We start from the raw sequence: 26,787 nt of genomic DNA on the forward strand, positions 1-26,787 counted from the left end.
CCTTTTATCCAAAGTCAAAAAGCAGTTTTTAACACCCGATATTACATGTAGGTTGAGAAATTCTGCTGGTCTGAGTTGACCCTTTTATTCAAGGTCTTTTTCTAGCTACATCATCAGCTGGTGTTTGATAGTAATCCCTTGGCGCCAGGGAGGCTCATCCCCGGGAGTCATGTCCCACACTGGGAGGAAGGTAATACATTTACATGCTGAGTTTGGCTTAGAGAGTGGCCACATTTGAGCAACATGGAGGCTCTCAGGCAGTAACTCTTAGGCACCCTGCAGCTCTAGGCCTAGTTGAAATTTCAGGCACACAGGCTCATAATTGCAGCCATCAGTATCAAGGGCTCATTGTTGGACCATCTGTCTTCATTGGTCTTTGCCATTGCACTTGAGGGATTGTTGCTGTTCCATTGGGGAATGTGACAGAGCTCCCCTGGCTAGGAACTCAGCACTCCCTCAGGCTGCATTTTGAAATGTGCTACTTAGGATCAGCATCTTCCATTTTCGGTCCATAGCCAAGACACTCCCCTATGCTTCCTCCACTGTGGGCACTGCCCGGTCTCAGTCATGGCTTGTCCAGGCCTGGGATTTGTGACCTCTGGTTCCAGTCTCCGTGCACTGACCTCTGAGCCCAGCACTGCCCGGCCAGCTGGTCAAGGGCAACTGTAAAACTCTCCCAGAGGTGGCTGAGGTCAATGCCTCACGGACTGGGACAGCAGAGGGCCCAGCCCAGGGCCAGGTTTGTGGCCATCCATGGCCCCAGAGTGTGGCCAGCACTCCCTGGGCATGGGTGCCTGGACGCAGCTGTGGGGCTGTGAGCACTGGCCACCCAGCGGTCGTGTGCCCATTGGGAGGCAAATCCCCAGCTCATCTAGCTCCATGGAGGGCGGAGTGGCTCTGGAGGCATTGGCCCGGCCCCAAAGCCATCTGCCCCTGAGGGGAGAAAGGGGGCTCTGGGCAGACCACCGGCCAGGGCTCCAGCTACCACCCTCCCTCACCTTCCCTCCCTCACCTTGCAGCAGAGGCTTCTGGGACTCTCTTCTGTCTCCCTTGGGGCCCCCTGTAGGACCCAGAGCTGGCAGGGTGGGATGAGGCTTGGGGGGGGGTTCCAGCTGCTCAGGCCACCACGAGGCAGGTGCTGAGCCCTGGCTTCCCCACACCCCCCCTGCCCTGCTCCCTCTTCTACAGGAGGGGGAGGAGAGGAGAGAGGGCGAACACACCTCCTTCAAGCCTTCGTGCCCTGGACCACCGTCCGCCTCCTGCCCTGCCCCAATCAATCAACCACCCCAGGGGTCCCGCTCCCTGCAGGGCCCTGCTGCTGAGCCAGGCCTGGAGGAGACACCCCAAAGGGGTGGAATGAGATCTGGAGGCTCGGAGAGGCAGGGGTCCCCCAGGCCCCATGGGAGCTGCCTGTCCCCTGCCTCCAACTAAATATTCCCCCATGACCAGAGTGGGGAGGGGGCAAGCGCCCAGGCCCTTTGGGGTGCCATTCCATGGGGCTCGCCGCCACTGGGTCAGCACTGGGGTCGGTGGCCTCAGCCTCGGGACCCCAGACCCACCCTGTCCCTGAACCCAGCTTCTAGGCAGGAGCAGCCGGGAGTCCTGCGATCAGCTCCTCAGAGCCCTCGGGTGGGAGATGGGGAAACTGACACGCGCGGAGGACGGGACCCCCAAGGGCAGGTCCGGGGGCGGCGCCCCGGCGGGGAGGCCGCGGCTATCTGCCTCCCTCCTCCTCCTCCCAGCGCCGGCCTGGGCGGCCTTTGTAACCCGACTCCGGCTGCTTGGAGGCGCCCCCCCTGCGCCGGGGGCGGGAGCCGAGAGCGCAGCGCCCCGCGGCCCGAGTGCCACATCACGGGGCCCTCCGCCGCGCTCCCACCATGTCGCCGCGGGCGCCGCTGCTGCTGCCGCTGCTGGCCGCCCTGGCCGCCGCCGGGCCCGAGTGCGAGCTCGCGCGGGACCCCGCCGGTAAGGCCCGCGCTCGCCCCCGGCGCGCTCCCCGCGGCCCCGCGCCTGCGCCCCGGGCGGGGGCGTGCAGGGGTGGGTGCGTGTGACCCCGGCTGTCCGCCCCAACCCACCGAGGCTGGGACTCCCGGCCGCACGCAGCGGGCGCGGAAGGGCCGTGGAGAGGCACTAGCCCTGGCGGGGGGCCTCTGTGGCCAGGACACGGCCGGGACGGGGGTCCCAGCGACAGGTGCCAGGAACGTCCCGGGTCCTCCAGGAGCGGCGCGGCCCGTGGGCAGCTGAAGGCATCGGCCCCCTGATGAGGACGGCAGGGTCCCCGGAAGCGGCCAGAGGGCCTGGGGGGTGGGGGCTACTTTCCCCGGGGAGGGGGCGGGTGCTCCTGGAGGGCTGGGGGCGCGCGGGCGACCCAGGGACGCTCGGGGGCGCGTCTGCTCACAGCGTGGGGTGTGAGGCGGCGCCGGCGCACAGCCCTGGGCTCCTGCGGGCTCACACCTGCCCGGGGGACCCCAGCGAGTCCCCCCGCCCACGGAACGGGGCTCGGTTTCCCCGGGTATTTAAAGGCGGGGCGCCGCTAGTGCGCCGCGCTCTCCGCCCTTATCGCCTGCAGACATCTGCGCTCCAGGAGGGCGGGGGTCCCTCGGGGCGGGGGCCGCGCCGTCGGGGTGCTTTGTGGATACCCGAGAACCTGCTGGGAACCACCGGGTGGAAACGCGAAGCCGCCGGCCCCTCTCGGACGAGCCGGTGCCAGCCTTTTCCTTGTCTCTCCCGGCCGGCTTCCCCTGTCCCCTGCGCGGCTGGCAGTTTCTGGGGGCGCGTGTAGATGTGTGTGCGGACGAGCCGTGTGCGGGGCAGGTGGGCGGGCCCCCCTCGGACCCCCGGACCCCGGAAATGTCTGGAATCAGGGGCTCCACAGGGTCCTGGGCCCCTGCCTCCGGGAAGCTTTCCCTGACCTGCCCCCTCCTGGGGAGAAGCCCAGCCGCCCCCCTCTGAGCTGGTGTGAGCCCCCCGCAGGGAGGAGAGGGTGCTCGGCCCTGGCGCTTCTCTGCATGGAGCTGTGTGGGCACCAGCGACCGTCACAGCCTACGCCCTTCACCCGGGCCCCTGTCTGTCCTTCCGGCCACACTGTGAGGTCTGTGGGCGTCCAGGGCCCTTTCCAGAGCGACGTGGCCAGGACTGGACAGCTCGAATCCAGGCCCCCGTACCCGAGGTCGGCTCCCTGCCGTGCCCGTCGCAGGGGCTCGGAGCACGTGGGGCCCCTCTCCACCTGCCTCGTCCCCTGGTCTAGCAGAGGACTCTCACGGGGGTCAGCCCGGGAAACCTGGAGTCTGCGGCGACTCTAATTCTCCCGGGGCCAGGCGGGTTTGGGTTCAAATCCCGGCTCCTCTACCGTTAGCTGTGCGGCCTCGGCATGGCCTCGTTCAGGTTTCTCATCTCTTAGAGGAGGGCTAAAGGCCCCCCCCCCCCGGGTCCTGGCCAGAAGGGACAGTCCACTGTTGGCTTAGAGGGAGGGAGGGACCGAGGCTTCCAGACTGGACCTCAAGGTTGGAGAAGGAAATGCTGGCCACAGCGCCCCCTCGTGGCCCAGGGCTGCCACAGCCACGTGTGCGCTTCCAGAAGCTTTCAGAGCAGCGCCGGCCAGCCCAAACAGGCCGCGAGCCGCGTCCGTAATTTAATGTCTTCCAGTAGCCACGTCTAAAAAGCAGTTTAAGAAACAGGTGGACTCTATTATTGCTTTTCTTTTTTTAAAGTTATTTGATCTTTTTTTAAAAATGTATTTCTATCCCCCCCCCCGCCCCCGTTGTCTGCCCTCTGTCCATTCGCTGTGTGTTCTTCTGTGACTGCTTCTATCCTTATCAGTGGCACCGGGAATCTGTGTTTCTTTTTATTGCATCGTCTTGCTGTGTCAGCTCTCCGTGTGGGTGGTGCCATCCCCGGGCACGCTGCACTTTCTTTCACGCTGGGCGGCTCTCCTTACGGGGCACACTCCTTGTGTGTGGGGCTCCCCTACGCGGGGACACCCCTGCGTGGCACGGCACTCCTTGCGCGCATCAGCACTGCGCATGGGCCAGCTCCACACGGGTCAAGGAGGCCCGGGGTGTGAACCGCGGACCTCCCATGTGGTAGACAGACGCCCTAACCACTGGGCTAGGTCTGCTTCCCTCTATTATTGTTTTGACAATAAATTTTAGTTAACTCCCTAGAGCTGCCATATTGTCATTTCAACCTGTAATCAGTACAAAAACTACTACTGCGCTGCTTTACAGTTTTCAAGCACAGAGTCTTTGAAGCATGGTGTGTGTTGGACACACTCCTTGAGCTTGGACGGGCCGCGTTTCAGGGGCTCGACAGCCACCGTGGCCTGCGGCTAGCTTGCTGGACAGCGTGGCTCGAGCCCCTCGAGGACGCCGTCTTCGCCCTTTCTGTGCGTTGAAGGCTGCGGGGGCCGGGTCTCCCTGGGGGCCTCTTTGAGTCTGGGGGAGAGGCCCGGGCAGTGGGTGAATAAACAGGCACCCACATGTCTTGAACTTTGGCGTTCTCTGGCCACCAGGGCAGGTGGGTGCTGAGGTGGATGGAGAGGGGACCTCGGCGGTGTTGGTCCGTCACCTTAACGTACGGATGGAAGTCAGAGGCCAGGGGGCCGCCCGCATCATCATGTGGCTGGCTAGGTGGCCTTGGGCAGGTTCCACAACCTCTCTGGGCTGTCCTCTCCGTCACTTGCTGCCTCCAATGCAGCTGGAGCAGCTTGATTCCCCTGCAGTCCCCGCCCCTGCCCCTGAGCTCGCCCGGGATTGTCAGGCTGTCCTGGCGTGGGGATGGCCCCTGGCCACCCTCTTGTCGGCACCCTCAGGCACCGTGGCGTGGGGAGGGGCGTCCCAAGGGGCAGCCCCTCCTCTTCCTCGCTGTGCCACCCCCAGCTGCGGCTGGCTAAGCTCTTCCTGGCACCAGCCCTGCCTGGCACTGCCCCATCCCATCCTCAACCCATGAAGTGGCTTCTTCTTAGCGCCGAGACACGGGGCAGTCCGTGAAATAGGGAGACTTGGGCCATGTGACACCATGGGGCGGGGGCAGCTCGGCAGTTCCTTGCGATGGCCCAGGCGCCTGTGCCGGCCGAGAAGCAGAGGTGGGGCTTGCGTGTGCTCCCCATTTCCCGCCCGCACACCTCCCTGGGGACAGGCCCTCCCGCTCCTGTGGCGGAAGATCTGAATGCGGCAGGGGACCGAGCCCAAGGCTCCTGGGCTCCCCGCCTGGGGCGCAGCCTCCGCTCGCTCAGGGCTCAGAGCTCGCGACGAGAGCCCGGGGTGGGCCGAGCAGTGCCCCAGGGAGACAGACCCGCAGAGCGCCTGGTTTGGAAAGGGGTGCCGGCAGGGGCGCTGCGCGGACGTGCCGTCCTCGGTTCCCACCGCCGCCACCCAGGGGTCCGCAGCTGCACAGGGGGCGGATGGAGCAATCCTGGGACCCCCGAGGACCACGAGGGCCGGCGAGTCACCCGAGGGTGCCAGCGAAGGCGCTCGGGCCCTCCAGGCCTGCTGCTGATCACAGGCGGGGGTGCGCCCCCGGGGAGGCCGTCGGCGTGGGCGCGGGCCCCTCCCTCCCAGCTTGCACGGCGGCCCCCGGGGGCCCAGGGCTGGGCGCCCTGCAGCTCTGTCGGCTCAGCGCCCAGACGCAAAGGGGCAGGGGTCTCGTGCCAGGGGCAGCTTGGCATTCCTTCACGCCGGGTCTGGAGCCCGTCGCGAGTGCGCAGGTGAGCTCTTGTTTACGGGGCTGGAGCGTCGGCCTGCGCCCGCCCTGCGCCGGGGACTCACTGCGCATCACCTAGAACCCTCAGAGTATCCTTGGAAAGCGAATGTCATGGACCCGGTGCCAGTCAGGGAAACTGAGGCACAAAGAGCGACCTGTCCAGGTCTCCTGCAGTGATGGGTGGGTTTGAACCGAGAGCCCCGGCCTTGGACGCCCCTTCTCGCCCCTGTAGCCCACGCGCCTCACGGGCAGAGCTGTCCTTTAGGGTGGGGAGTGGGGGTGAGCCCAAGGGAAGCGCACCTGCCCAGCCGCCGGCTCCGCGCTGCAGAAGCGTGTGCGCCTGTGCGACATTTTCATCACCAGTCGTGATGGTCCTTGCACTTCTCCGTCCCACACGAGCTTTGTGGGCAGAGGGCTCAGGGGTTACGGCTCATCAGCCCACGGTGGGGAAACTGAGGCACGAGGAGGTGCCCGACAGGGGCGACTGGCTGGCCGTGGCAAGTCCACGACCCGGTCCCCTGCATCCTGGGCCCGCTTGGGGCACTGTTATCGGCGTCCCGTTTTCCTGCCCCCTCCCCTGAGAGCTCCAGATCAGTTCCTGAGAGCAGCCTGGGCCCTGCCACTGGCCGCGCAGGCTGGACTCGGCCGCCTTTCCCCTCTGCTCCAGCCATCGCCCCCGCCCCCGGCCTCCCCCACATCTGCGGCGCTTCTGCACCTGCCGGCTCACCCGCTCCGCGGCCCCCGGCCCCGGCCCCAGGCCCGCCCTCTGCTCCAAGCTCAGCTGAGCTTTCGTCCTGGCGCGACTTCCCTCTCGGCGCCGGCCCCCTCTGGTGCCCGCAGAGCCCAGGGGACCCGCTGCCCGTCGAGGCCTCAGCGGGGCCCCCAGGGGTCCGTTTCCTTGGCCCTCCCGGGGGGTCTTACTGTGGGCCCACATGCCTGCGCTTTGGGGGCACGGCTGCGAGGATAGTTTCATGTGCTGATTTTTTTCCTGGGGAAAGGGTCCCCGGCTCAGGAAATGGGGAAGCAGCCCACCCCGGGGAGCGCTCCTGAGGCAGGGGCTTGCCCGGCTCCTGGGGGGAAACTCGAGCAGCGTGGGGTGCCGGGGCCCCCTGCCGCCAGCTGCTCAGCCGTGGGGCTTGGGCTCGGGCACGGGGGGGGGGGGCCTGGTCACAGTGCACCCCCCGGGGGCAGCCCGGCACGCCGCACCAGCGCCCGGGACCCTCCCGGGACTCGGTCTCCTCTTCTGTGAAGCAGGGGTGGGGCGGTGAGCGTCGCGGAGCCCAAGGTGGTGGCGAGGCGTGGAGGGGAAGCTCGTGGGGGGCCGTGCAGAGGCGGCGGACGCTCCGTGAGCTCGGGGTGTGCTTCCGGGCGGCCTGGTGGCTGATGCCTGTGTCTCTCTTCCAGGTGATTGCCGCAGGAAGCCAGCTGCACACAGCGGTACAGTACCCGGACCCTCCCGGCTTTGCTTTTAGGAGGGACGCGGCCCCCGCGTGCGGCAGAGGCCTTTAGGGAGAGAGCCCCGGTTTCCGACGGGGGTAATGAGGGCGCGGCCCCCAGGCGGATCTGGCGCAGGAAAGCCGAGCCCCCCTCCGCAGGGCCACCCACCCGCCCCTGCCCCCCGCGCCGCAGGGGTGCCCTCCCCATCAGGCCTCCCTGCCCCGTGCCCAGGGTTGGCACGCGCGGCGCCCGCTCACTGGCAGGGGTGGCTCCGCCATCGTCCTGCGGCTCAGAGAGACCCTCTTCCTTTCCAGGCTGCGGGGTCCACCTCTGTAAAACGAGGCGGGGGGCGGCTCTGATCTCATGAAAATTTTGAGGGCTCTGAAACGGGTAGACCCCTCTGGCTGCTGCCGGGGCCCGCGAGAAGCGGCTGCCAGCTCTGGGCCTATAGCATATTCCCAAAGGAGGGCTCAGCTTAAAAAAGCAGGGGACAGTTTCCCAGGACAACAGTCAGTGGCTCCTACAGAAGGTTCTGAGCAGAGAAAGAGCAGGAACGACCTGTCCTTTGACACGGGAAAGTGGCCAAATCTTACGAGCCACATCTTGGGACGCTGAGTCCCCAAAGTCTGAACGAGGATCAAGGAAGTGGCAGGAGGGAGGAGAGAGTGGCCACAGCAGTGGCAGGGCCCCACGCCACATCAGAGGGGCTAGAGGCCAGCTGCTGGTCAGCCGAGGCCCCGAGTGGGGACAGTAGAATCCGTCCCACGTCCCCTCCTGGGCTGGGAACAGAGCGTGTCAAGGCCCAGTGGCGGTGAAGCCCCGCCCCCTGCACCTGCCCTCGACAGCTCCTGGCGAGGGCAGCGCGGCGCAGGACTGGCCCCCGCCGTCCCGTTCAGACACCAGCCCACACTGGCCAGCTAGGGGTCAGCGGGCTCCCCCAGGGACGAGCGACGGCCCAGCCCGTGCACCACAGGGGGGCTGGACGGCGGCGCGGCCGTGCCTTCTGCAGGGCTCGTGCATGTCTCTGCCAAACTCGATGTGCCAGAGAGGAGACCCAGGGTCACTTCCCGCGCATCCCGCGATGCCAGGCTGGCCTTCCGGTGCCTGTTTTGCAGGAAGCTGAGGCTCTGAGTGACCTGCCCCCACTCACCTGCCACGAGCACCTGAGCCTGGCCAGGCCTCGGCGCCCCGTCGGGGTCTCCCCCAGGCCCCGGCTGCCCCCAGAGGAGCCCTTGCCCCGGCCCCCGGCCCCCGCAGCCCCCCACACTCAGCTGCACCTGGCCCGCGGGTCCTGGCAGAGGCGGTGACGGGCGGCCCCGCCTCCCCGCAGCCGCATGCGTGGACCTGCAGCTCAGGACATGCAGCGACGCCGCCTACAACAGCACGGTGTTCCCCACGCCGCTGGAGTACGGCTCCCGGGCCGCGGTGGAGGCCAGCTCCGAGTACGTCCTGCTCGGCGTGCTGCACCACCTGCTGCAGGGCCAGTGCAGCCCCGACCTGCGGCTGCTGGGCTGCGCCGTGCTGGCCCCCCGCTGCGAGGCTGGCCGCGCGCTCAGGCCCTGCCGCCACGTCTGCCAGAGCCTGCGCGAGGTCTGCCAGCCCGCCTTTGACGCCATCGACATGGCCTGGCCCTACTTCCTGGACTGCAGCCGCTACTTCGCCACGGAGCAGGAGGGCTGCTACAACCCGCTGGAGGGGCTGCACCGTGAGGAGGGCCGGGGCTCAGGGCCGCGCGGTCAGGAGGGCGGGGGGCTCGGGGCTGCACAGTGAGGAGGGCCGGGGACTTGGGGTTGCACCGTGAGGAGGGCGGGGCTCGGGGCCGCGCGGTCGGGAGGGCGGGGGGCTTGGGGCTGTGGGGTCAGGAGGGCTGGGGGCTCGGGGCTGCACAGTGAGGAGGGCCGGGGACCTGGGGTTGCACCGTGAGAAGGGTGGGGGCTTGGGGCCGTGGGGTCAGGAGGGCCGGGGGCTCGGGGCTTTGTGGTCAGGAGAGCCAGGGGTGTTTGGGACTGGATCATCAGGAGGGCTGGGGGGGCTTGGGGCTGCATGGTTAGGAAGGCGGGGGAGGGGCTTGGGGCTGTGTGGTCAGGAGGGCTGGGGGCAGGCTCAGGGCTGTGCAGTCAGGAGGGTGGGGAGAGCTCGGGGACATGTGGTCAGGAAGGCTGGGGGGGCGGCTAGGGGCTGCACAGTATGGAGGGTTGGGGGCCTTGGGGCCGCATGGTCAGGAGGGTTGGGGGGCTCAGGGCTGTGCAGAGGAGGGCCGGGGGGTTTGGGGATGTGTGGTCAGGAGGGCGGGTGGGGGACTCGGGGGACCCAGCGGTGTTGAGCTGTCAGGTGTTGTGGTCCGTTTTGACATGGAGCCGCGTGACAGTGCAACCCCCCTGCATCACCCACTGCTGTGCCGCACATGAGCGGAGTGAGAGGTGGTGCCCCCGCCCCCCTCTTTTCCCCACTGACGACGCCGGGCCGGGGTGCATCAGGACGGGGGGCTCCAGCTCCCTACCGCCGAGCCTGGGCACCGGAGAGGGGGTGGGAGGGGCCTGGAGGGGGAGGTGCTAAGTCAGAGACGGGCAAGGGGCCTCCCCAGGCCCCCAGGGGGAGACGCCTGGGCTGGATGCGGTGGGGTGCCTGGGCAGGGCCGGGGGGCCTGAGGCTGACCCGCCCCCTCCGAAGGTGCCGGCTGCACCCTGAGCCTGGAGGAGGCGGCTCCCCCAGGAGCCCGGCCTCTGCACCTGCGGCAGGCGGGCTGAAGGAGCACAGCCGGGGACGTGGCCGGGTGCACCTCCCGGGGTGGGCCCACGTGCGCAAGGAAGCAGGGAGCGGGCACAGGGCGCGGGCGCAGGGCCACCGGCCGGTTTCTCCTGAGGACGAACTGGTGGAGGCGGAATGGGAGGCCCTGGCCTCTGGAGGTGGCCGGCAGGTGCTGGGGGTGGAGGTGGGGGGGCGCAGGCCTGTGCGGAGCTGTGCACCCGGCCGTGCACCCGGGCAGGGGCGCATACAAGGGTGTCGTGGGTGCCCACCCTCCGGAGGCCGCCCGCAGGCTGTCCAGGAGGCTGCGGTGAAGCGCCGTCCAGGGCCTTCGCCGCTGCTCACCCGCGGCCACTGGCGGGTCATGCGCCCGCTCCCTTCGGCCCCCGAGGACCCCGTGTCAGGGCTCACCCCTGTTTCCTGGAGGAGGGGGCACAGGCTCCGGGAAGGCAGACGCGGCTGCGTCTTCAGCCCCGCGCTCGCTGCGCGGTGCATCGATGTGTCCGGTGGCCACCCAGCTCTTGAGAGCCCCCTGGGTACCTGGCTCCACACTGGACACGGCGGATGGGAGGGGACCCCGGGATGTGCTCTGGGAACAGGTCCAGCTGGCCTCCCGCTCGCCCCGCGCGCTGGCAGTGTGGGGCTCAGAGCTAGTCTGGCAGCTGCTCAGAGCCTCAGGCTCCTCCTCTGAGAAGGGGTGCCTGACTCCGCGGGCTGCTGTGCGATGCCGCGGGCAGTGGACAGGGGCTGCCCACCAGGAGGGCTTTCCTGGGGCAGGAAGTGGGCAGTGGGGGCGAGGGGCAGGAGAGGAACAAACCCAGACGGCCCCCCGGGGCCCAGCCCGCCCGCCCGCCCGGGGAAGCCGGGGGGTCTCCCAGAGGCAGGGAGGTTATTTTGGGCACCTCCGCCACCAAATTGCTGCTTCCATCCGCTCTCCTTCCCCTCGAAAACCATTTTGAGCTGCAACCAAACCACAGGCCAAGCCGAGACGTGGGGGAGAGCGTTAACTCTTCCTGCTCCCCGGGGGGAGGGCGCCGGGCTGGGGGGTCCCCGGGTGGGGCGCGAAGCTCCGGAGAGAGGATGGGAGGCGCAGGCTGCGGCTGCATCGTTAGACGTCCCTGCCGCGCGTCTAGGAGCTTCCCTGTGAGGGACTGATGAAGTCAGACAGCCCTGCCCGCCCCTCCCTCCTCCCTCCCTCCTGCCCCCCCCCCGCCCCCCCGTTGAATCAGCAATCACACAAAACACTTGGAAGGTGCCGCTCTACGGAGTAGGGGAGAGTAAGGAGCTTTCGGAAGGTCTTGTGACTGATTCAAAACGATGTTGAAACTCTGTGCCATGAAGTTCAGTAAACAAAGCAGACCGGAAACTGCCTTGGTACATGGTTACAGCGAGATGTTCAGGATGGAGCAAGAAAGACAGAAGAAACAACGTAATGGGTTTTTTTTTTAAAAGATTTAGTTTATTTATTTCTCTCCCTTCCCCCCTCCCCAGTTGTCTGCTCTCTGTGTCCATTCCCTGTGTGTTCTTCTGTGTCCACTTGCATTTTTGTCAGTGGTCCCAGGAATCTGTGTCTCTTTTTGCTGCATCAGCTCTCTGTGCGTGCGGTGTCACTCCTGGGAAAGCCATGCTTTTTTTGCATGGGGCGGCTCTCCTTATGGGGTGCGCTCCATGTGAGGGGGCTCCCCTACATGGGGACACCCCTGCATGGCATTCCTCGCGTGTGGCAGCACTGCGCGTGGGCCAGCTCCACACGGGTCAGGAGCCCTGGGTTTGAACCCTGGACCTCCCATGTGGTAGGTGGGTGCTCTATCAGTTGAGCCACATCCGCTTCCCCCAGCGGGTTTTGGGGTTGAAGGCACTGACCTGTGTTATGCTTCATATTCTACTGTCCTGCATTTTAAAATGTTCCAAATTTGCCCACAACGGCGTCGGGCGCTAGCATCCGCTGGGTGTTTGTACCAGCTGTCGACCTCGTTCTGAGTGTTACAAAGGAAAGTTTAATTAGAAATGTAAATGGGAGTGGCTGGAGGGCTGTGGGGGCGACACGGGGACGGGACCCCCTCGCAGCGTGGTGGGCTGGGAGCTGCGCGGCGCTGGGAGGGGTCAGCCGGCCTCGGGGGCCTCGCGGGGCGGGGGCAGCCGAGCGGCTGGGGCGGGCAGCGGCACCCTGACCCAGTACCCGACCCTCCCCAGGAGACCGGGAGGCGGAGGACGCCCTGCCATCGGGGCTGCCACCCACCTTCATCCGCTTCGCCCACCACACCTACGCCCAGATGGCGCGCGTGCTGCGGAGGACCGCCGCCCGCTGCGCCCACGTCGCCAGGACCTACAGCATCGGGCGCAGCTTCCACGGCCGGGAGCTGCTGGTCATCGAGTTCTCGGGCCGGCCCGGCCAGCACGAGCTGAGTGAGGCACGGGGCGGCTGGGCGGGGGGCGCGCTGGGCCTCGGGGTCTCCAGCTGGCCTGGCCCTCGCCAAGCCCTGGGTGTGGGCGGGGGTGCAGGCGCTGCCCCAAACATGGGGCAGGGGGCTCTGGGGCCTGGCGAGCCGCGGGACGTAAACACGGGCCCCTGAAGAGCCGTTCGACCTGTGAGTTTGCGGAGACTGGATTATTTCTCGGGTCCTCTGAGAGGACCCAGCAGGTGTAAAATGAAGGAGGAACCTAAGTTCAAGAGAAACCTAAATTCAAGCCTCCCTACGGCTTGCGAGGAGGTGGCTGCATGGCTGGGGAGCCTTGGGGAGCCCGGGGAGCCCCGACGGAGGAGCGGGGGCCCTGAGAGGACGGCAGGAGCTGGGCTTTGCCCCTCTGCCATGAGAATGTGTCTTCACGGCCTTTTCTTCACTCATGGACCCCAGGAAAGCACGCGCAGGGCTGGGTGGCCTCAGCCACGGGGTCTCCGGGAGACCTGGGCAGTGAGAGGTCAGCGTGACATCGTGCAAATAAAGCCCTTACCCCTTCAAAAGCCCAAGTCCCCTTCAGTTCACACCGGGTGCAGCGGTCCCGTTTTGAACTGGGAGGGAGGACCGTGGTCAAGCGGACGCTTGTCCCTCCGGGACCGTCTCTCTGCAGGGCCAGTCGCACAATTTAACTTCCCTGCAGTCGCAGTTTGCTAAACTGCGGACGAGCCGCTCGGGCTGGCTGCGCCGCTGCTGGAAAATGGTCGGAATGTCCTGCGTCCGGGGACGGGTGCAGGGCCAGGCAGGGCACTGGGCGAGAGCACGAGGCCAGGGGCCAGGCTCGCGGGTTGGATCGGCCCAGCCCTCCCTGGCTGGGCAGACTTGCGGCTCTCCTGGTTTCTGTGCCTCGGTTTCCTCCGTGGCGGCGAGGATGATGATGCAAACCATCAGGGCTACCAGAGCTGAGTCCCGGCCTCCTCGGCCTTGACCCCAGCTCACCCTGACCCTAGAGCGTGGGGTATGCCAGACGGGGGCTTCACTTCCCCAGCCGCGGGTCCCTGCAAGCAATGGCAGGCTCAGAGAGGTGAGGCGACTTGCCCAAAGCCACACAGCGGGCAAGGCTGCCAGGCCCTGGGCCCATGCGCCTTCCCACAATTCATTCATTCATTCCTTCATTCATTCCTTCATTCCGTGCCAGCTGCCCTCCCATCCAAGCACACAAAATGAACGTCACCAATACCTTATGTTATGTTCCATTATTACTATATATATAATACATAAATAATATATAATAATATTATTATTATATTGTCCTTGGTTCATAATCAGGGTTAAACAAAAGAAAAGAACTGAACAAAACGATGACCTTGACAAAACCCCCACGGGATTACAAGCCAACCCCAGCCCAGCGCTCCGGGCCCTTGCTGGGGGGGGTCCCCTGGGCCCTGGGGGTCCCTGGGTCTCAAGACGACGCCCCGGGTCTCTTGTCCCCCCAGTGGAGCCCGAGGTGAAGCTGATCGGCAACATCCACGGCAACGAGGTGGCGGGCCGCGAGATGCTGCTGTACCTGGCGCAGTACCTGTGCTCCGAGTACCTGCTGGGCAACCCGCGCGTCCAGCGCCTGGTCAACTCCACCCGCATCCACCTGCTGCCCTCCATGAACCCCGACGGCTATGAGGTGGCGGCCGCCGAGGTGCGCGCCCCCCCCCCCCCCCCCCCCCCCCCGTCCTCCCAGCCCCTGGGCGTGGCCTCCCCTCCCGCCCGCCGCTGGGGCCCAAGTACACCTGCGCTGGGGACTGCGTGCTCAGCCGGCCCCGCCCCCGGCTCGGAAGGCACACGGGGTCGCCCTGCGATGGGCTAGGGCGCCCATGGGTGGGTGGGGAGGGGGGAGGAGTGCCTGCGAGAGCGCGTGCATCAGCTGGGCAGTGGGGGCCCTTGGAGGAGGGGGTGGCGCGCAGACCCCCCGGGAGGAGGGGAGCGAGCCATGCGGGGAACCGGGGAGGGGACGTGGGGGGCCCTGAGCAGGACCCAGCGGATGAGGTGTTGGCAGAGCAGCGGCGGGGCGGGGAGTGATGGGAGGAAGGTCAAGGTGAAGGTCAAGGGGCAGCCATGCTCCCGAGGTCGTCAGGCGGAGCTGGAGAGGAGCCTCCATCCAGCCCTGCGGCCCCTCTCCGGGCAGTGGGGGGCGGTCAAGGTCAAGGCACCCCGGGTGGCCACGCTCCAAGGTCATCACGCAGAGCTGGAGAGGAGCCTCCGTCCAGCCCTGCGGCCTCCGTCCACGCAGTGGGGGGCGCCGCGGCCCCTAACGGGGGTGTGTTTTCAGGGTGCCAGCTACAACAGGTGGATGAGCGGAAGGGCAAACGCCCAGAACCTCGACCTGAACCGCAACTTCCCCGACCTGACGTCCGAGTACTACCGGCTGGTCAAGGCCCGGGGCGCCCCCAGGGACCACCTGGCCATCCCCCAGGACTACTGGTCGGGCAAGGTGGGGGCCCCTCCCCGCCCCCAGCGTCAGGGTGGGGCTTAGCCTTAGCTCCATGCCTCAGTTTCCCCCCCTGAGAACTGGCGCCCACTCCCCCTGGGCTCTAGGAGCTCCCTGAGGGGGGCCGAGGCCATGGTCGAGCTACCCCGGCCATTCGGAGCCCCGGCCTGGGTGCTGCCTCGTCACGGAGACCTTTTCCCCCGCCGTCACGCACGGCTGAGGGCCCGCTCTGCGGCAGGCACGCCCGGCAGAGCAAGACAGAGGGGCTCCCCTCTGTCCTGGGGGGGCCCCTGCCGCCGACCTCGCCAGAGGCCCCAAGGAGGCTCCCGGTCTGCCTGGGAGTCAGGGAGGACTGCCTGGAGGCGGTGACGGCCCCTGAGGCAGAACCCGGATGGAGGGAGGCTGGCGCAGGGGTCCCGGAGGAGGCCGGGGACCCCGTGGTGGCCCTGAGAGCCTCTCCTCTGTCCCGCGCAGGTGGCCCCCGAGACGAAGGCCATCATGAAGTGGATGCGCGCTGTGCCCTTCGTGCTCTCCGCCAGCCTCCACGGCGGCGACCTGGTCGTGTCCTACCCCTTCGACTTCTCCCAGGACCCCGAGGAGAGGAGGATGTTTTCCCCCACGCCCGACGAGAAGGTAGGGGGCGGCGTGGGGGCGCGCGAGCGGGGAGCTCGTGGGGTCCGAGGCCCCCGGGGCCCGCCCCTGTCCTGCCTGTGGAGCCCTGCACCCGGCCAAGGCCCCTCCTCCAGGAAGCCCCCACCCCGCCCCGAGCCGCCGCACCCCACCTCGCAGCGGCGTCGCGCCCCGGTGGCTCCTAGGCGGGGCCACGGCCGAGCCCCCTCTGCCTCCCAGGGCCCCCACTCGCGGCCGGCCTGGCGGGGGCTGGCGGCGGTCCACGTCCAGGCGGGTGAGGCTGTGCGCGGCCGGCAGAGGGCGGTGCTGCCGCGTCCCGGCCCCTTCCTCCGGGCGTCTGCACCGTCGGTGTCGCGGGGTGGGCTGGGAACTCTGGCACCTCCAGTCACTGTCACGAGGCCTGGGGCGGCCGCAGCCACACAAGGAGCTGGGATGCGAGGGTGCGATGAGGGCGGGACCCCTGCCCACCTGCCGTCCCCCTGTTCCAGGCCCCCCTGAGCCGGCCCCCTGCCAAGAGGGCTGCAGCCACCCCTCCCGTGACAGACGCGAGCACAGGGAGGAGGGAGGTGGCGGTGGGGACGGCGCCCTGTGCGCTGGGCTTGGCTGGCGCCCCCAGGCCGGCGCGCCCTCCCCGGCCCCTGTGCGCTCTGCGCTTCCTCGCCACTGCCCAGCCTCGGGGCTCAGGGGGGGGCTGGGGGCCAGGGCCCTGCCGCGCTGCACCCCGGCGCCTCGCCCAGGCTTTAAGGGCGGGAACCGGGGGTGGTCGCGGGGCCCCCGAGAGCCCTGGCAGCTCTGGCAGCACCACCCGCTTGCCGTGCCCGCACCCACTCCCGCGGTCTCCCACCCATTGCTCCTTAACTGCCTGCACTCAGTCATCCTCTCCTCGCCCTTCCTCATTCACTTAGTCACTCCTTCATCATCCCCGTGATCACGCACCCCTCTCGCTTGTTCACTCGTCCACTCATTCATTCATTCCCTCTTTCATTCATTTGCTCTCATTCACCCAACCATCCCTCCATCCACCCACCCAACCATCCGTTCACCCACCCATTCATTCCCTCACCTCCTCCTCATTCCCTCACCTCCTCACTCATTCACTTACCTCCTCATTCATTCACTCACCTCATTCATTCTTTCACCTCCTCACTCATTCATCATCTCCTCATTCATTCTCTCACCTCCTCATTCATTCCCTCACCTCCTCATTCACTCACTCACCTCCTCATTCACTCACCTCACTCACTCACTCACCTCATTCATTTCTCACCTCCTCTTTGATTCACTCATCTCGTTCATTCACTTACCTCCTCTTTCATTCACTCATCTCGTCACTCATTCACTCGCCGCCTCATTCATTCTCTCACTCGCACACTCACTCACTCCTGCGTCCAGCACATGCCAAGGGCCTGAGGCACGCCAGGTTCTGTGCTCAGAGCTCAGGAAATGCCCCTGGGGTGGCTGGGGCTCTCCACGGCAGGCCTGGCCCGGCCCCCTGTGCTGCCAGAGCGGGGGCAGCATGGGGCAGCAGGGCCCCTCTGCCTGCGGCTCAGCATCTCCGAATCAGACCCAGGGCTAGCGGTGTCCCTAGGGGAGCAGTTTCCTCAATGAGTCCCACCAGAGCTGGAGAAAAACGAGAATCTTCTCCCCCAGCCATCAATCAGCGATCGATAATCCTTCCCCCGCAGCCAGCGGTTGTCTCTGTGGAAACCAGAGTCCCTAGAGAGGTGCTGGGTGGGGGCAGTGGGAGGAGAGGGGCTGGCCGTGGTGCCCCCAGGTGACCCCTCCCCACACCTCCTGGCACCCCCGACCTCAGGCAGGCCCGCGGCTGGAGCCGGCTTCGGGGCACCCCGCCTCGCCCCGCCTCCGCTGCCCCCCTGCTGAGATGCTGCTCCCCGCACGGCCTTCCCGCCAAGCCCTTCCCGGCCCACCCACGGCCCCACCCATTGGGGTCTCGAGGGCGCCCAGGTCCCCGGGCCTCCCACCTCGGCTCGCCCGGCCCCCGGCGGCTTTCTCCCCAGGACGCTGGGTCACCTTTGCCCCTTTCCCCCGGACCCAGCCGAGCCCCCTGGCTGACTCGCAGTTATTCTGTCTGGATCTGCCCTCACCCCACAGCCGGCAGCAGACCGGGCGCCCGAGGCGTCCCTGCCAGTCCACCTGCCCCCTCAGACCTGCGCTGAGCCAGGTTTGGGGTGGGTGCACCCTGAAGTTCGGGGGCTGACATTGTCTCTGCTCGCCGAGAGCAGGTGGATCGGCAGCCACCTCCCAGACTGAACCCAGGGGGCCGACTGGTGCTGGTGGGGGCAGGGGGCGTGAGGCGGAGAGGTGGGGGGTTGAGAGGGACAGAGAGGTGTGGGCCTCGGGGACCACCTGGCCCCACCTACCCCCCCCCGGAAGCCCCATCCCGCTTTGCAGGTGGGCAGTGGAGGGCTGGAGAGGTTAGAAACGCCAGCCAAGTTTGAGCAGAAGCAGCTGCTGTGGCTGGAACCGTCCTCAACCTGCAGGAAGAAGGCTCTCCCTGGCGCGATTCTTCCCGGATGGGGACCCCCTGGAGGGACCGTGGGGGGGCTGGAGGCTTCTCCCTTTGGGTGGTGTCAGCGCTGACCGGCCAGCGGGGGGCAGGGGCTGCAGCTCCCTGCCTTTGGGGACCAAGGGGCGTGTGTGGGACGCACTGTGGGTGCTTGGACTGTGGCTGCGGCACCCAGCCTCACCAGGGAGCAGCCGGGCCCGTCCCTGCCTTGGCCAGAATCCCCCCGCCCTGGGCTCTGAGTGGCCGTGACCCCCGCTCGGGCCTGGGGCAGCTCCCGTCGCTGAGCCCAGGCCCAGCCTCATCCTTGGGCTGTGCGGCTCCCGGGGGACCCTCCGTCTGGCCCAGAGTGGGGGGCTCCACCCCCGGGCCAGGCCCTGTGTCCAGCCCTGGCAGGCCCAGATGGCCGAGAGGCAGCCGCCAAGGGAGGGCCTGTGGGGGGAGTGGTCAGTGATGGAAGGGGCCGCCCACGCCCCCAGCCCGCGCCCGGCATGCCCCTAGAGGCTCCTGCCGGGGGGATGCGTGCCCCTGAGCCACCGCGGAGACCTCAGGCAGCCTTGGAGCGACAGCTCTTCATAGTTTTCCCACCCCGGCCTCCGTCTCTCCGACGGCCCCCCGCCTCCTGCGCGCCCCCAGCGTCCGGCGCCCCCCGTCCTCTGCTTGGCCGCAGGGAGCACGTCACACGATCCAAGCTGACCGCCATGCCCCGTGCCGCCCCTTCAGGAGGACGCCCCTCTCCTCACCAGGTCCCACGTGCCCGAGCTCCGGCCGTGCCAGGCCGCCCGCGGGTCCTGCCCCGGGCACTGCCGTGTCCTCCGCCGGACGCCGTGCCCCTCTCGCCGTGGGCAGCAGGAGTTCGCTCCCCCGGCCCCTCGCCCGGGAGGCTTCCCGACCCTGCACCCCCTGCTCTGGGGGCTCCCCGTCTCCTGGCCTCAGCCCCCAGAAGCCCCTTCCGCGCCCCTTCTGCAGATGTTCAAGCTGCTGGCCAGCGCCTACGCGGACGTGCACCCCATGATGATGGACCGCTCCGAGAGCAGGTGTGGGGGCAACTTCGTGAAGCAGGGCAGCATCGTCAACGGCGCCGACTGGTACAGCTTCACGGGAGGTGCGGCCCCGGCTGGGGGGCGGGGTGCTGGCGGGCGCGCAGGGGGAGGAGGCCGGCCGCGCGCCCCCGTTCCACAGCTTCTTCCGGGAGACGCGCTTCTGGGGCGCCCAAGAGCAGCAAGGACACACGGTGCACCCCGCGAGTGCTTCCTCTTGGGGGACGGGAACCCCGGAGGGCCGGCTTCGCCCTGGGTGGTGCCCGCATTGGAAAGGGGGCCGAGCCCCGGTTACGAAAGTGCGCGGCTGGAACCGCCGCGTCCCCGTCTCTGCGGCTTGTTTAGAGAACGCTGCACCGCGCTCGGCCCAGCGGAACTGGTTCTTTTTTTTCCTCCTGGGATTTAGGAAGTTGCCAGATGAGACGCTCAGGCAAATGTGAATTTCAGGCGAACAACGGGGCATCATTTAGCACTGCATGAGCGTGTCCCAATACGGCCAGGGGTCTACTTAACGCTACAGAAGTACTCGTCTGACTTTCCCTGGGTGGCCTGCCTTTTTACCTGCTCCATCAGGCCCCCGCCCGCTCTCCCGCTGCCCGTCGCCCCTCCGCCGCCTGCCCCATCTTGCAGAGGAGGAAAGTGAGCCCAGCCGAGCACAGGCACCTGCCCGGGGCCCCGGGGCCGCAGGAGGCGTGGCTGGCATTGGCAGGTGCAGGCTCCTGGTCCCCCTTGCCAGGAGGCCTCTGCCCGCTGCTCACCTGGCCGTCCGTCAGGCCACGGGCCTCTCTGGGACATGGAGTGACCCCTCCCCAGGCTGTTGGTGGGACAGAGTCTGGGCAAGTGGACTAGGTATCTGTGGGGGTCTGAGCTCCCTGTCTCAGGTGGGGAGAGAGCTGGGGGCATGCCCACCTCGTGCTGGAAACCAGGAACTCTTGGCACAGCAGGCCACCTAGGAAGGCGGCCAGGCCACGGACATCGGGGCCAGGCGACCACCTGGGTTTGGAGTGGTGACCCGGGGACGAGCCGCCACCACGGGGTGGCCCAGGCGCTGGGCACGGCGCCGTGGTGGCCGCTGGCGGAGCCCTGCACCTGCCCTGCCCTCACCTGGGCGCCCCCGCAGGCATGGCCGACTTCAACTACCTGCACAGCAACTGCCTTGAGATCACGGTGGAGCTCGGCTGCGTGAAGTTCCCGCCCGAGGAGGCGCTCTACCCGCTCTGGCAGCACAACAAGGAGCCGCTCCTGCACTTCCTGGAGATGGTGAGCGCTCCCCGGGTGGGCGTGGGGCCGAGGCTGGTGGGGGCCCCCCGGCCTGCCCCTCAGGCCTCCCAGCCCTGACCTGGAGGGGTGTGGCCCCTGAGTTGTGTGGCCACTGCGTTTGTGTGGCCACTGTCCTCCGTTTGCTCGTTCACCGGCTTTGGCCGCCTCCCCTCCCTGGGGACACCAGGGGTCAGGTGTTGGGGACACCTACGGGGACACCACTAAATGAGGGGGAGCAGAGGGCTCGGGCAGCGCTGCGGAGGTGACAGTCTGGCCCCTGAGACCACGGAGGGCTTCCTGGAGGTGGTGGCACCTGGGCTGCATCTTGGAGAACGAGCAGGAGAAATCAGGCAACGGGGCAGGGAGCCCGGGGCAGAGGGGCTGGCGCGTGCTGGAACAGGGCCCTTGGGAGATGGCGGCCATTTGGGACTGCGAGGGCCCTGCGCCTGGAATGAGGGGCGGGGTGCACTGGGGAGGGGGCCGAGGCGCTTGGCACCAGGGCTCCTGTGTGGTGAGGGCAGGCGCCTCGGGGCAAGGCGGCCCCTCGGGCAGGGAAGGCTCTGGCGGGAACAGGCTGGCAGGGGTGGAGGGGGCAGGTGCGGCCAGGCCAGGCTGTCCCGGGGCCACCCCAGAAACAGGCAGAGGGGCAGTGAGGGGGCAGCTGAGAACCTAAAGTGCCCCCTCATTCACCCCAGAGAGCCAAGGCTTGCGGCCATTTGGGGACAGGCACCCAAGGTCCCCTGCCTGGCCCAGCCCTTCCCACACCTCTTTTTTTTTTTTTATCTTTTAATTTTTTTAATTCATTTTGTAAAAATATTACATTCAAAAAATATGGGGTCCCATTCAACCCCACTGCCCCCCCCCTCCCCCCCCAGCAACACTCTCTCCCATCATCATGACACATTCATTGCATTTGGTAAGAGTATCTCTGAGCACCGCTGCACCTCATGGTCAGTGGTCCACTTCATAGCCCACACTCTCCCACAGTCCACCCAGTGGGCCATGGGAGGACACACAATGTCCGATAACTGTCCCTGAAGCACCACCCAGGACAACTCCAAGTCCCGAAAACGCCTCCACATCTCATCTCTTCCTCCCATTCCCCGCACCCAGCAGCCACCATGGCCACTTTCTCCACACCAATGCCACATTTTCTCTGTGGACCTTGGATTGGTTGTGTCCATTCCACATCTATGTCAAGAGGAGGCTTAGATCCCACGCCTCTTTTGAAGTGAGGCAACACATGCAAAACGAAACAAGGCCGTAGTTCTGTGGGCTGCTCTGCTCCTTGGCGCTGGGTATCTCCAAGATTCGCCACCTGTGTGTTGGCACCGGCGTCCAGTGCCCAGCAGGCCCTGAAGGAGAAGCAGGGTCACCCCGAGGCAGCTGGGGGTGGTAGGTGGGACTGCCCACTTTACAGACAGAGGGACAGAGTGTGCTAGGGGAGGCCAGCACGTCTCAGGGGTCGCTGGGCCACAGAACGGCTTAGTTATCAGCTCAGCGGCTGTGAGGCAGCCAAAGAAGAGACAGAGGGTCAGAGAGGAAGAGACGCGGGGCGTGGCCTGTCCAGTGTCACTCAGCGGCTGCGCAGACTTCCAGCCCAGCTCTGCCTGGAAGCCTCAGCTCTGTTTATGAGCCCCTCGTTTCTAAAAGGAGCACGATCTCTGCTCCAGGCAAGGGCCGAGGGCGGCTTCCCTGACGCGACAGCAGCTGCAGTAGGAAAAAGAAGCCTAAAGCCCCAGATGCTAATTGCCGGCTAAGAGCGCTGCTCCAGCTTCCCTTTATGGGCGCGGCCCTGCCGCTTGGGGGATCATCATCATTCAATCAAGCTCCCGGCCAGGGCCCGCTCGTTTCATTTTACGGCTGTCTGGTGAAAAATGAGCTTTAAGGAGACTTAAGTGGAGCTGGGAGCGCCTGCGGATATCGCGCGTGACGTCTTGGGGTATAAAGATCTAATAGGGAGCGCGAGGCGAGGGCGCTGCGGCCGCCGCGGCCACCGGGCCTCCGGGGCAGCCGCGGGGCTTCGATAAGGGTTGCGCCTGTCCTGGCCAATTGCGGCTCCTTCGCCGTGATCCTGCGCAGTCCTGCGGGCGCGGCCGGCCCCCTGCCCCACTGAGCTGCTGCCCCCACCATGCGGGAAGCGGACCCTGCACCCCAAAGCAAGCACCCAACGAAACCTCCCCATGTCAGCTGATGCGGAGAGCGGGCTTGCCCCCTGGCCACCTCCACCCTCAGGCCAGGCGGGGGACCCCCGGGGAGGCCCCAGATGCACCCTGGCAGCAGGGAGGGTTTCCTGGGGGAAGAGGAGGGTGAGCCGTGTCTCGGGGTAGGGGGCACGGGCAGGGAGGGGTCTGGAGGCCCGGGTGGGATTCCTGCATTCTGGTTGCTGGGTCGGGGAGCCGGGGGGCGGGGAGAGGACACAGAAGGGAGGGGCGGCCCTGAGGGCCAGGCGGAGTCCCCAGGGAGCCAGAGGGGGGCCCCGCAGCTCCCCAGCGGGCCAGCCCTCCCCTCCGCCCACCGGGAGAGCCTTATTCCTAGGCCACCCCCCCTCAAGACTCGCACGGGGTTGCTCTAGAGTTTAACTGCGTGCAGCAGCCGCCCCCACGCGGTGCAGGGCCGCCAACGGCCAGGCGATGGCAGGAGGGCGGCGGCCAGCCCTTCGCCCACCGCGTCGCGGCCGCGTGCCCGCGTGGAAGGCTCTGGGCACCGACAGTGCCCGCTGTGGGAGCCCGCCCACGGGCGGCTGACTTCTGGCCCTCGAGGGCAGGAACCGCGGCTCGAGCCTCCTGGGCCTCCCCCTGGCGCCTGCCCCGGGCTGGCTCCGCGGCCTCGGCTTTCTCATCTGAAAAGCGCGGGCGCCACAGCGGGGATCAGGTGAGCTGGTCCCCGTTAAAACGCTAGAGCCACCCAGGAAGTCCTGCAGGAGCGGCTGCTGAACCCATTTGACAGGGGAGGAAACCGAGGCACAAGAGGCAAGCGATTGTCCACGGTGCCCCGAGCGAGTCTCCCTCCCAGAGGACGGCAAAGCCCCTCGAGCGCGCATGTCCTTGGGGGGGCGAGGGGGGATGGCTTCCGCGGGCTCCGGGCACCTCTGCCTTTGGGAGCCCCTTCCTCCTTCAACAATACTAAAAACTACGATGATCAACACGAAGATGGGGTGTTAGCGTTACGAGGCATCGTATTTTCTTTGGCCCGAAATATTGGGTTTCTTGTCTGAGTTTAAAAGAAAGGAAACCGTTCTCAGGGCTCCTGCTGGAGGGGTGGCCCGACGCCCCGTCGGCTGTGCCCCGCCTCGACCTCCGCTGGAGCCAGAGCGGGGGCCGGCGGTGTAGACGCGCCATGGAGAGCGGGCGCCCGAGGAGGGCGCGGCGGCCCTAGGTGCAGGCCGGGCGGGTGGGCTGCCGGGAGAAGGCCTGGCTGGCCCCCCTCCCTCCCGCTCTGACGTCCTGGGTTCGTCGGACGGGCCCCAGGCTGACCTCGGCCCAACAGGGCAGGGCAGATCGCCTTGTTCCTTGTCGGGTTTTCTTTTTAGGGACGAAATGGGGATGGTGTCAGGCAGTCCTGGAGGTGCTTCCACCTGGAGAGTGGGAACCCCAAGACCGTCAGACAGGCTGGGTGCACAGGCTGGCTCGTGGGGCGGTCAAGCAGGGCCGCTCATGGGGCAGTCGAGCCCCGCGGCTCAGGGCCTGGACAAGCCGCACAGCTCAGGGGGACGGTCAAGCCGGCAGCTCAGAGAGCAGTCGAGCCCCGCAGCCCAGGGGCTGGGCAAGCCGCACAGCTCAGGGGGACGGTCAAGCAGGGCGGCTCGTGGGGTGGTCAAGCAGGGCCGCGTCCCAGGGCTGTTGTGGCTCCTCCCGTGAGGCCCTTCCTGTCCCCCAGCAGTTTGTGGGGAGGGGGCTGCACCCCATTTGTAGGCAGGGAAGTGCTGAGAGGCGGGCAGCTGGCCCGAGGCCGAGGGCTGGCTGTGTCCAGGTTCAACCCCCAGGCCAGGGCCCCCGGCTGCCCCTCTCCGCCGTCCTGCTGGCGCTGGGCTGTGGTCACCAAGGCTGGAAGGGGCTCGGGGTCTGGGGTGGGCTTTTCTGCTCAACGCTCCCGACCCTGGAGGTGGAGCTGGCCAGACCCTCGAGCAGAATGCAGGGTCCCTCGTAGACCCAGAACGTTCTAGGGCTGGCTGCTGGGGGCGGAGAGGGGCTCACCCGCCACCCTCGATTCCCAGGTGAGGAAACCGAGGCGGGGGAGATTTATTTAGAACCGCAGAGCGACGGGTGGCGGAGCCGGTGGCCCAGTGCCAGGTCTCTCGGAGACCCGGGGCTCCCGGGGGGTCGAGGGGCCCGGCTGGGGCGGCGTGGGCGGGTCTCCTGGGAGGACGCGCCACCTCGCCGTCCTGGGTCTCTCCAGGCGCACCGAGGCATCAAGGGCGTGGTGATGGACAAGTTTGGCAAGCCCGTCAAGAACGCCCGCGTCACGGTGAGAGGCATCCGCCACGATGTCACCACAGGTGAGCCCCGTGCCCGCGCTCACCGCGGCCCCTTCCCCGCAGCTGCCCCTCAGGAGGCGCTGCCTCAGTCCCCGGTGCCCCCGCCGCCCGCGACGCGGGAGAGAGCGTCTCGGGTGCTGGCCGGCAGTCGCGGCACCTTCTCTCACCCCCGGGCTAACTACGGGGGTGCCCCCGCCGCACGCAGGGGAGAGCCGGCTCCGGGCTGCGAGCCTTGAGTTTATGCCCCGGACCTCACACCCTCTCCGTCGGCGGGTGTGTCCAGCCCAGTGCGGGCTCCGGGACCCTTCGGGGATTTCAAGCCGATTGCTCAGCGCGCTGTGCCCCGTGTTACCGGTTAGAGGCGCGACCCAAAGCGGGGAGGCATTAACTAGTGCCCTGTGAGTCAGGGATAGGGACAAGAAATTCAGCAAAGGCTTGAGAGAGAGAGGAAATGCTGTCCAATTGGGGCTTTGAAGGCTGAATAGGAGTTCAACCAATCAACAGAGGGACAAGATGGGACATAGGCAGATGCTAAACCAAGCACAAACTTGGGGTCTGCCTGCCCCTTACCCTAACCCGTCCCCCGACCCCACCCATCCCTGTGTTCAAGCTGGAGCTAAGAAGTGTTTTTATGCTCTGTCTGCAGCCCCCGGCGGCGACTACTGGAGACTGCTGCCCCCGGGGTCCCACATCGTCGCTGCCCAGGCCCCTGGCTACTCCAAGGTCATCAAGATGGTCGCCCTCCCCGCCCGGATGAAGAGGGCCGGCCGCGTGGACTTCATCCTCCAGCCGCTGAGCACCCGCCCCAGCCAGTCCCTCCCGGGGCCGCGGAGGGCGGGGCCCGGGCGCCACGACCCTCTGGATGGCGGCGGCGACCCACTGGGGGAGCCCCGGGAGCGGGGCCCCGAGGCGCGGGGCGCGCCGTCCGCCGGCGGGAGCAAGCCCTGGTGGTGGTCCTACTTCACGTCGCTGGGCCCGCACAGGCCGCGGTGGATGCTCAAGTACTAGGACGCGGCCCGCGGCCCCGCGCCTGCGCTCGGTTTCCCCACAGAGCCGCATTAAAGCGTTGTTACCCCCTTCGGCCGCCGCCAAGGGCTTTGTGCGCCGCTGGACTGCCCCAGGGGCGGCGGCGGGCCTGGGGGGCGTGCCGGGGCGGGGGTCAACTTGGGGCCCTGGGGCTGGAGGGCGTGTGCACAGGGGGGATGGGGCGGGTGGGGGCCAACGAGAAAAATGGGGAGACCTGGCTGGGAGCGGTGAAGTGCGCGGCCGGTGACCCCCACGGCGGGGTCAGGGCTCAAGGTCGCGGAGCGGATGTAGTTCAGGGGTTGAGCGCCTGCTTCCCAGGTGTGAGGTCCCAGGTTCAATCCCCGGTGCCTCCTAAATACAAAAAACAAACAGATGAAAAAACCAACTTTCACTGGGGAGTGGATGTAGCTCTGTGGTTGAGCGCCCGCCTCCCACGTGCAAGGTCCTGGGTTCAGTCTCCAGTACCTCCTAAAAATTAAGGCTCAAGGCCAGGCCTGCTGCTGGGCGCCTCTGCCCACAGCAGCTCTTCGCCTGGGGGCTTTGGGCTTCTGTGGGGTCCTGAGTCCAGCAGGACGGGCCTCCCTCTGCTAGCCCCACTCCCGGGCGGGGCGTTCCGTGGCCTCGTTCTGGAAGGCCGGTGGAGAAGACGACCTGTGAGGTGGGGGCTCTGCCTTCCCTCCTGCTGGACCATTGGTTCCCTGTGGGTCCCAGTGTCCCCCGCCTGGCCAAGGCCTACCCCCCAAAGGAACAGGAAATCAGCTTGAACAGTGCTTCCCGCCCGCCCGGGCCTACTGCAGCTGCTGCAAGCTTCACAGCTTGTCCAGAGCAGCAGGTGGCTCCTGGCACCCGGGGAGGGAGAGGGGAAAGGCTGGGGCGGCCCAAGCTAGAAAACCCTGCGCTGAGTCAGCCTCTCACCGAGGCCGGCGGGCGCCCCGTAATGCCCTGGCGCGTTCGCCAAGCGTCCCACCCCTTTCAGGGCCCGTCCCTCACCCAGGTGTCTGGTGACCCCCGTGCCAGCATTTACTCCGCCCTGCTGTGCACCGGGTGCCGTCCTCGGCCCCCCGCGGGCC

The 26,787-nt window shown here is 67.2% G+C and overlaps 1 protein-coding gene across 2 annotated transcripts; it reads left to right on the forward strand.

The window, feature by feature from the left end:
- The first annotated feature begins 1,862 nt into the window (after nt 1-1,862).
- CPZ (carboxypeptidase Z) lies at nt 1,863-25,771 on the forward strand. Of its 2 annotated transcripts, XM_058301309.2 has the most exons (11): nt 1,863-1,965; nt 7,105-7,137; nt 8,468-8,842; nt 12,076-12,288; nt 13,775-13,971; nt 14,602-14,763; nt 15,235-15,393; nt 18,884-19,019; nt 20,075-20,214; nt 24,613-24,712; nt 25,338-25,771. In XM_058301309.2, exons 1-11 carry the CDS (start codon nt 1,878-1,880, stop codon nt 25,697-25,699), a joined length of 1,965 nt encoding a protein of 654 aa, XP_058157292.1. In that variant the 5' UTR covers nt 1,863-1,877; the 3' UTR covers nt 25,700-25,771. The 2 variants fall into 2 exon arrangements, with proteins under 2 accessions (XP_058157292.1, XP_058157293.1); XM_058301310.2 differs by lacking the exons at nt 1,863-1,965; nt 7,105-7,137; nt 8,468-8,842 and adding an exon at nt 11,163-11,311.
- Nucleotides 25,772-26,787: the final 1,016 nt, after the last annotated feature.

The sequence above is a fragment of the Dasypus novemcinctus genome, chromosome 1 (genome assembly GCF_030445035.2).
Source record: "Dasypus novemcinctus isolate mDasNov1 chromosome 1, mDasNov1.1.hap2, whole genome shotgun sequence".
In the NCBI taxonomy this organism is placed as follows: domain Eukaryota; kingdom Metazoa; phylum Chordata; class Mammalia; order Cingulata; family Dasypodidae; genus Dasypus; species Dasypus novemcinctus.

Coding starts and splice junctions, on each gene's coding strand:
- CPZ (XM_058301309.2), top strand. CDS start 1,878: ATGTCGCCGCGGGCGCCGCTGCTGCTGCCGCTGCTGGCCGCCCTGGCC. Junction 8,843..12,075: donor CCCGCTGGAGGGGCTGCACC/GTGAGGAGGGCC, acceptor GACCCTCCCCAG/GAGACCGGGAGGCGGAGGAC. Junction 14,764..15,234: donor AGGACTACTGGTCGGGCAAG/GTGGGGGCCCCT, acceptor TGTCCCGCGCAG/GTGGCCCCCGAGACGAAGGC.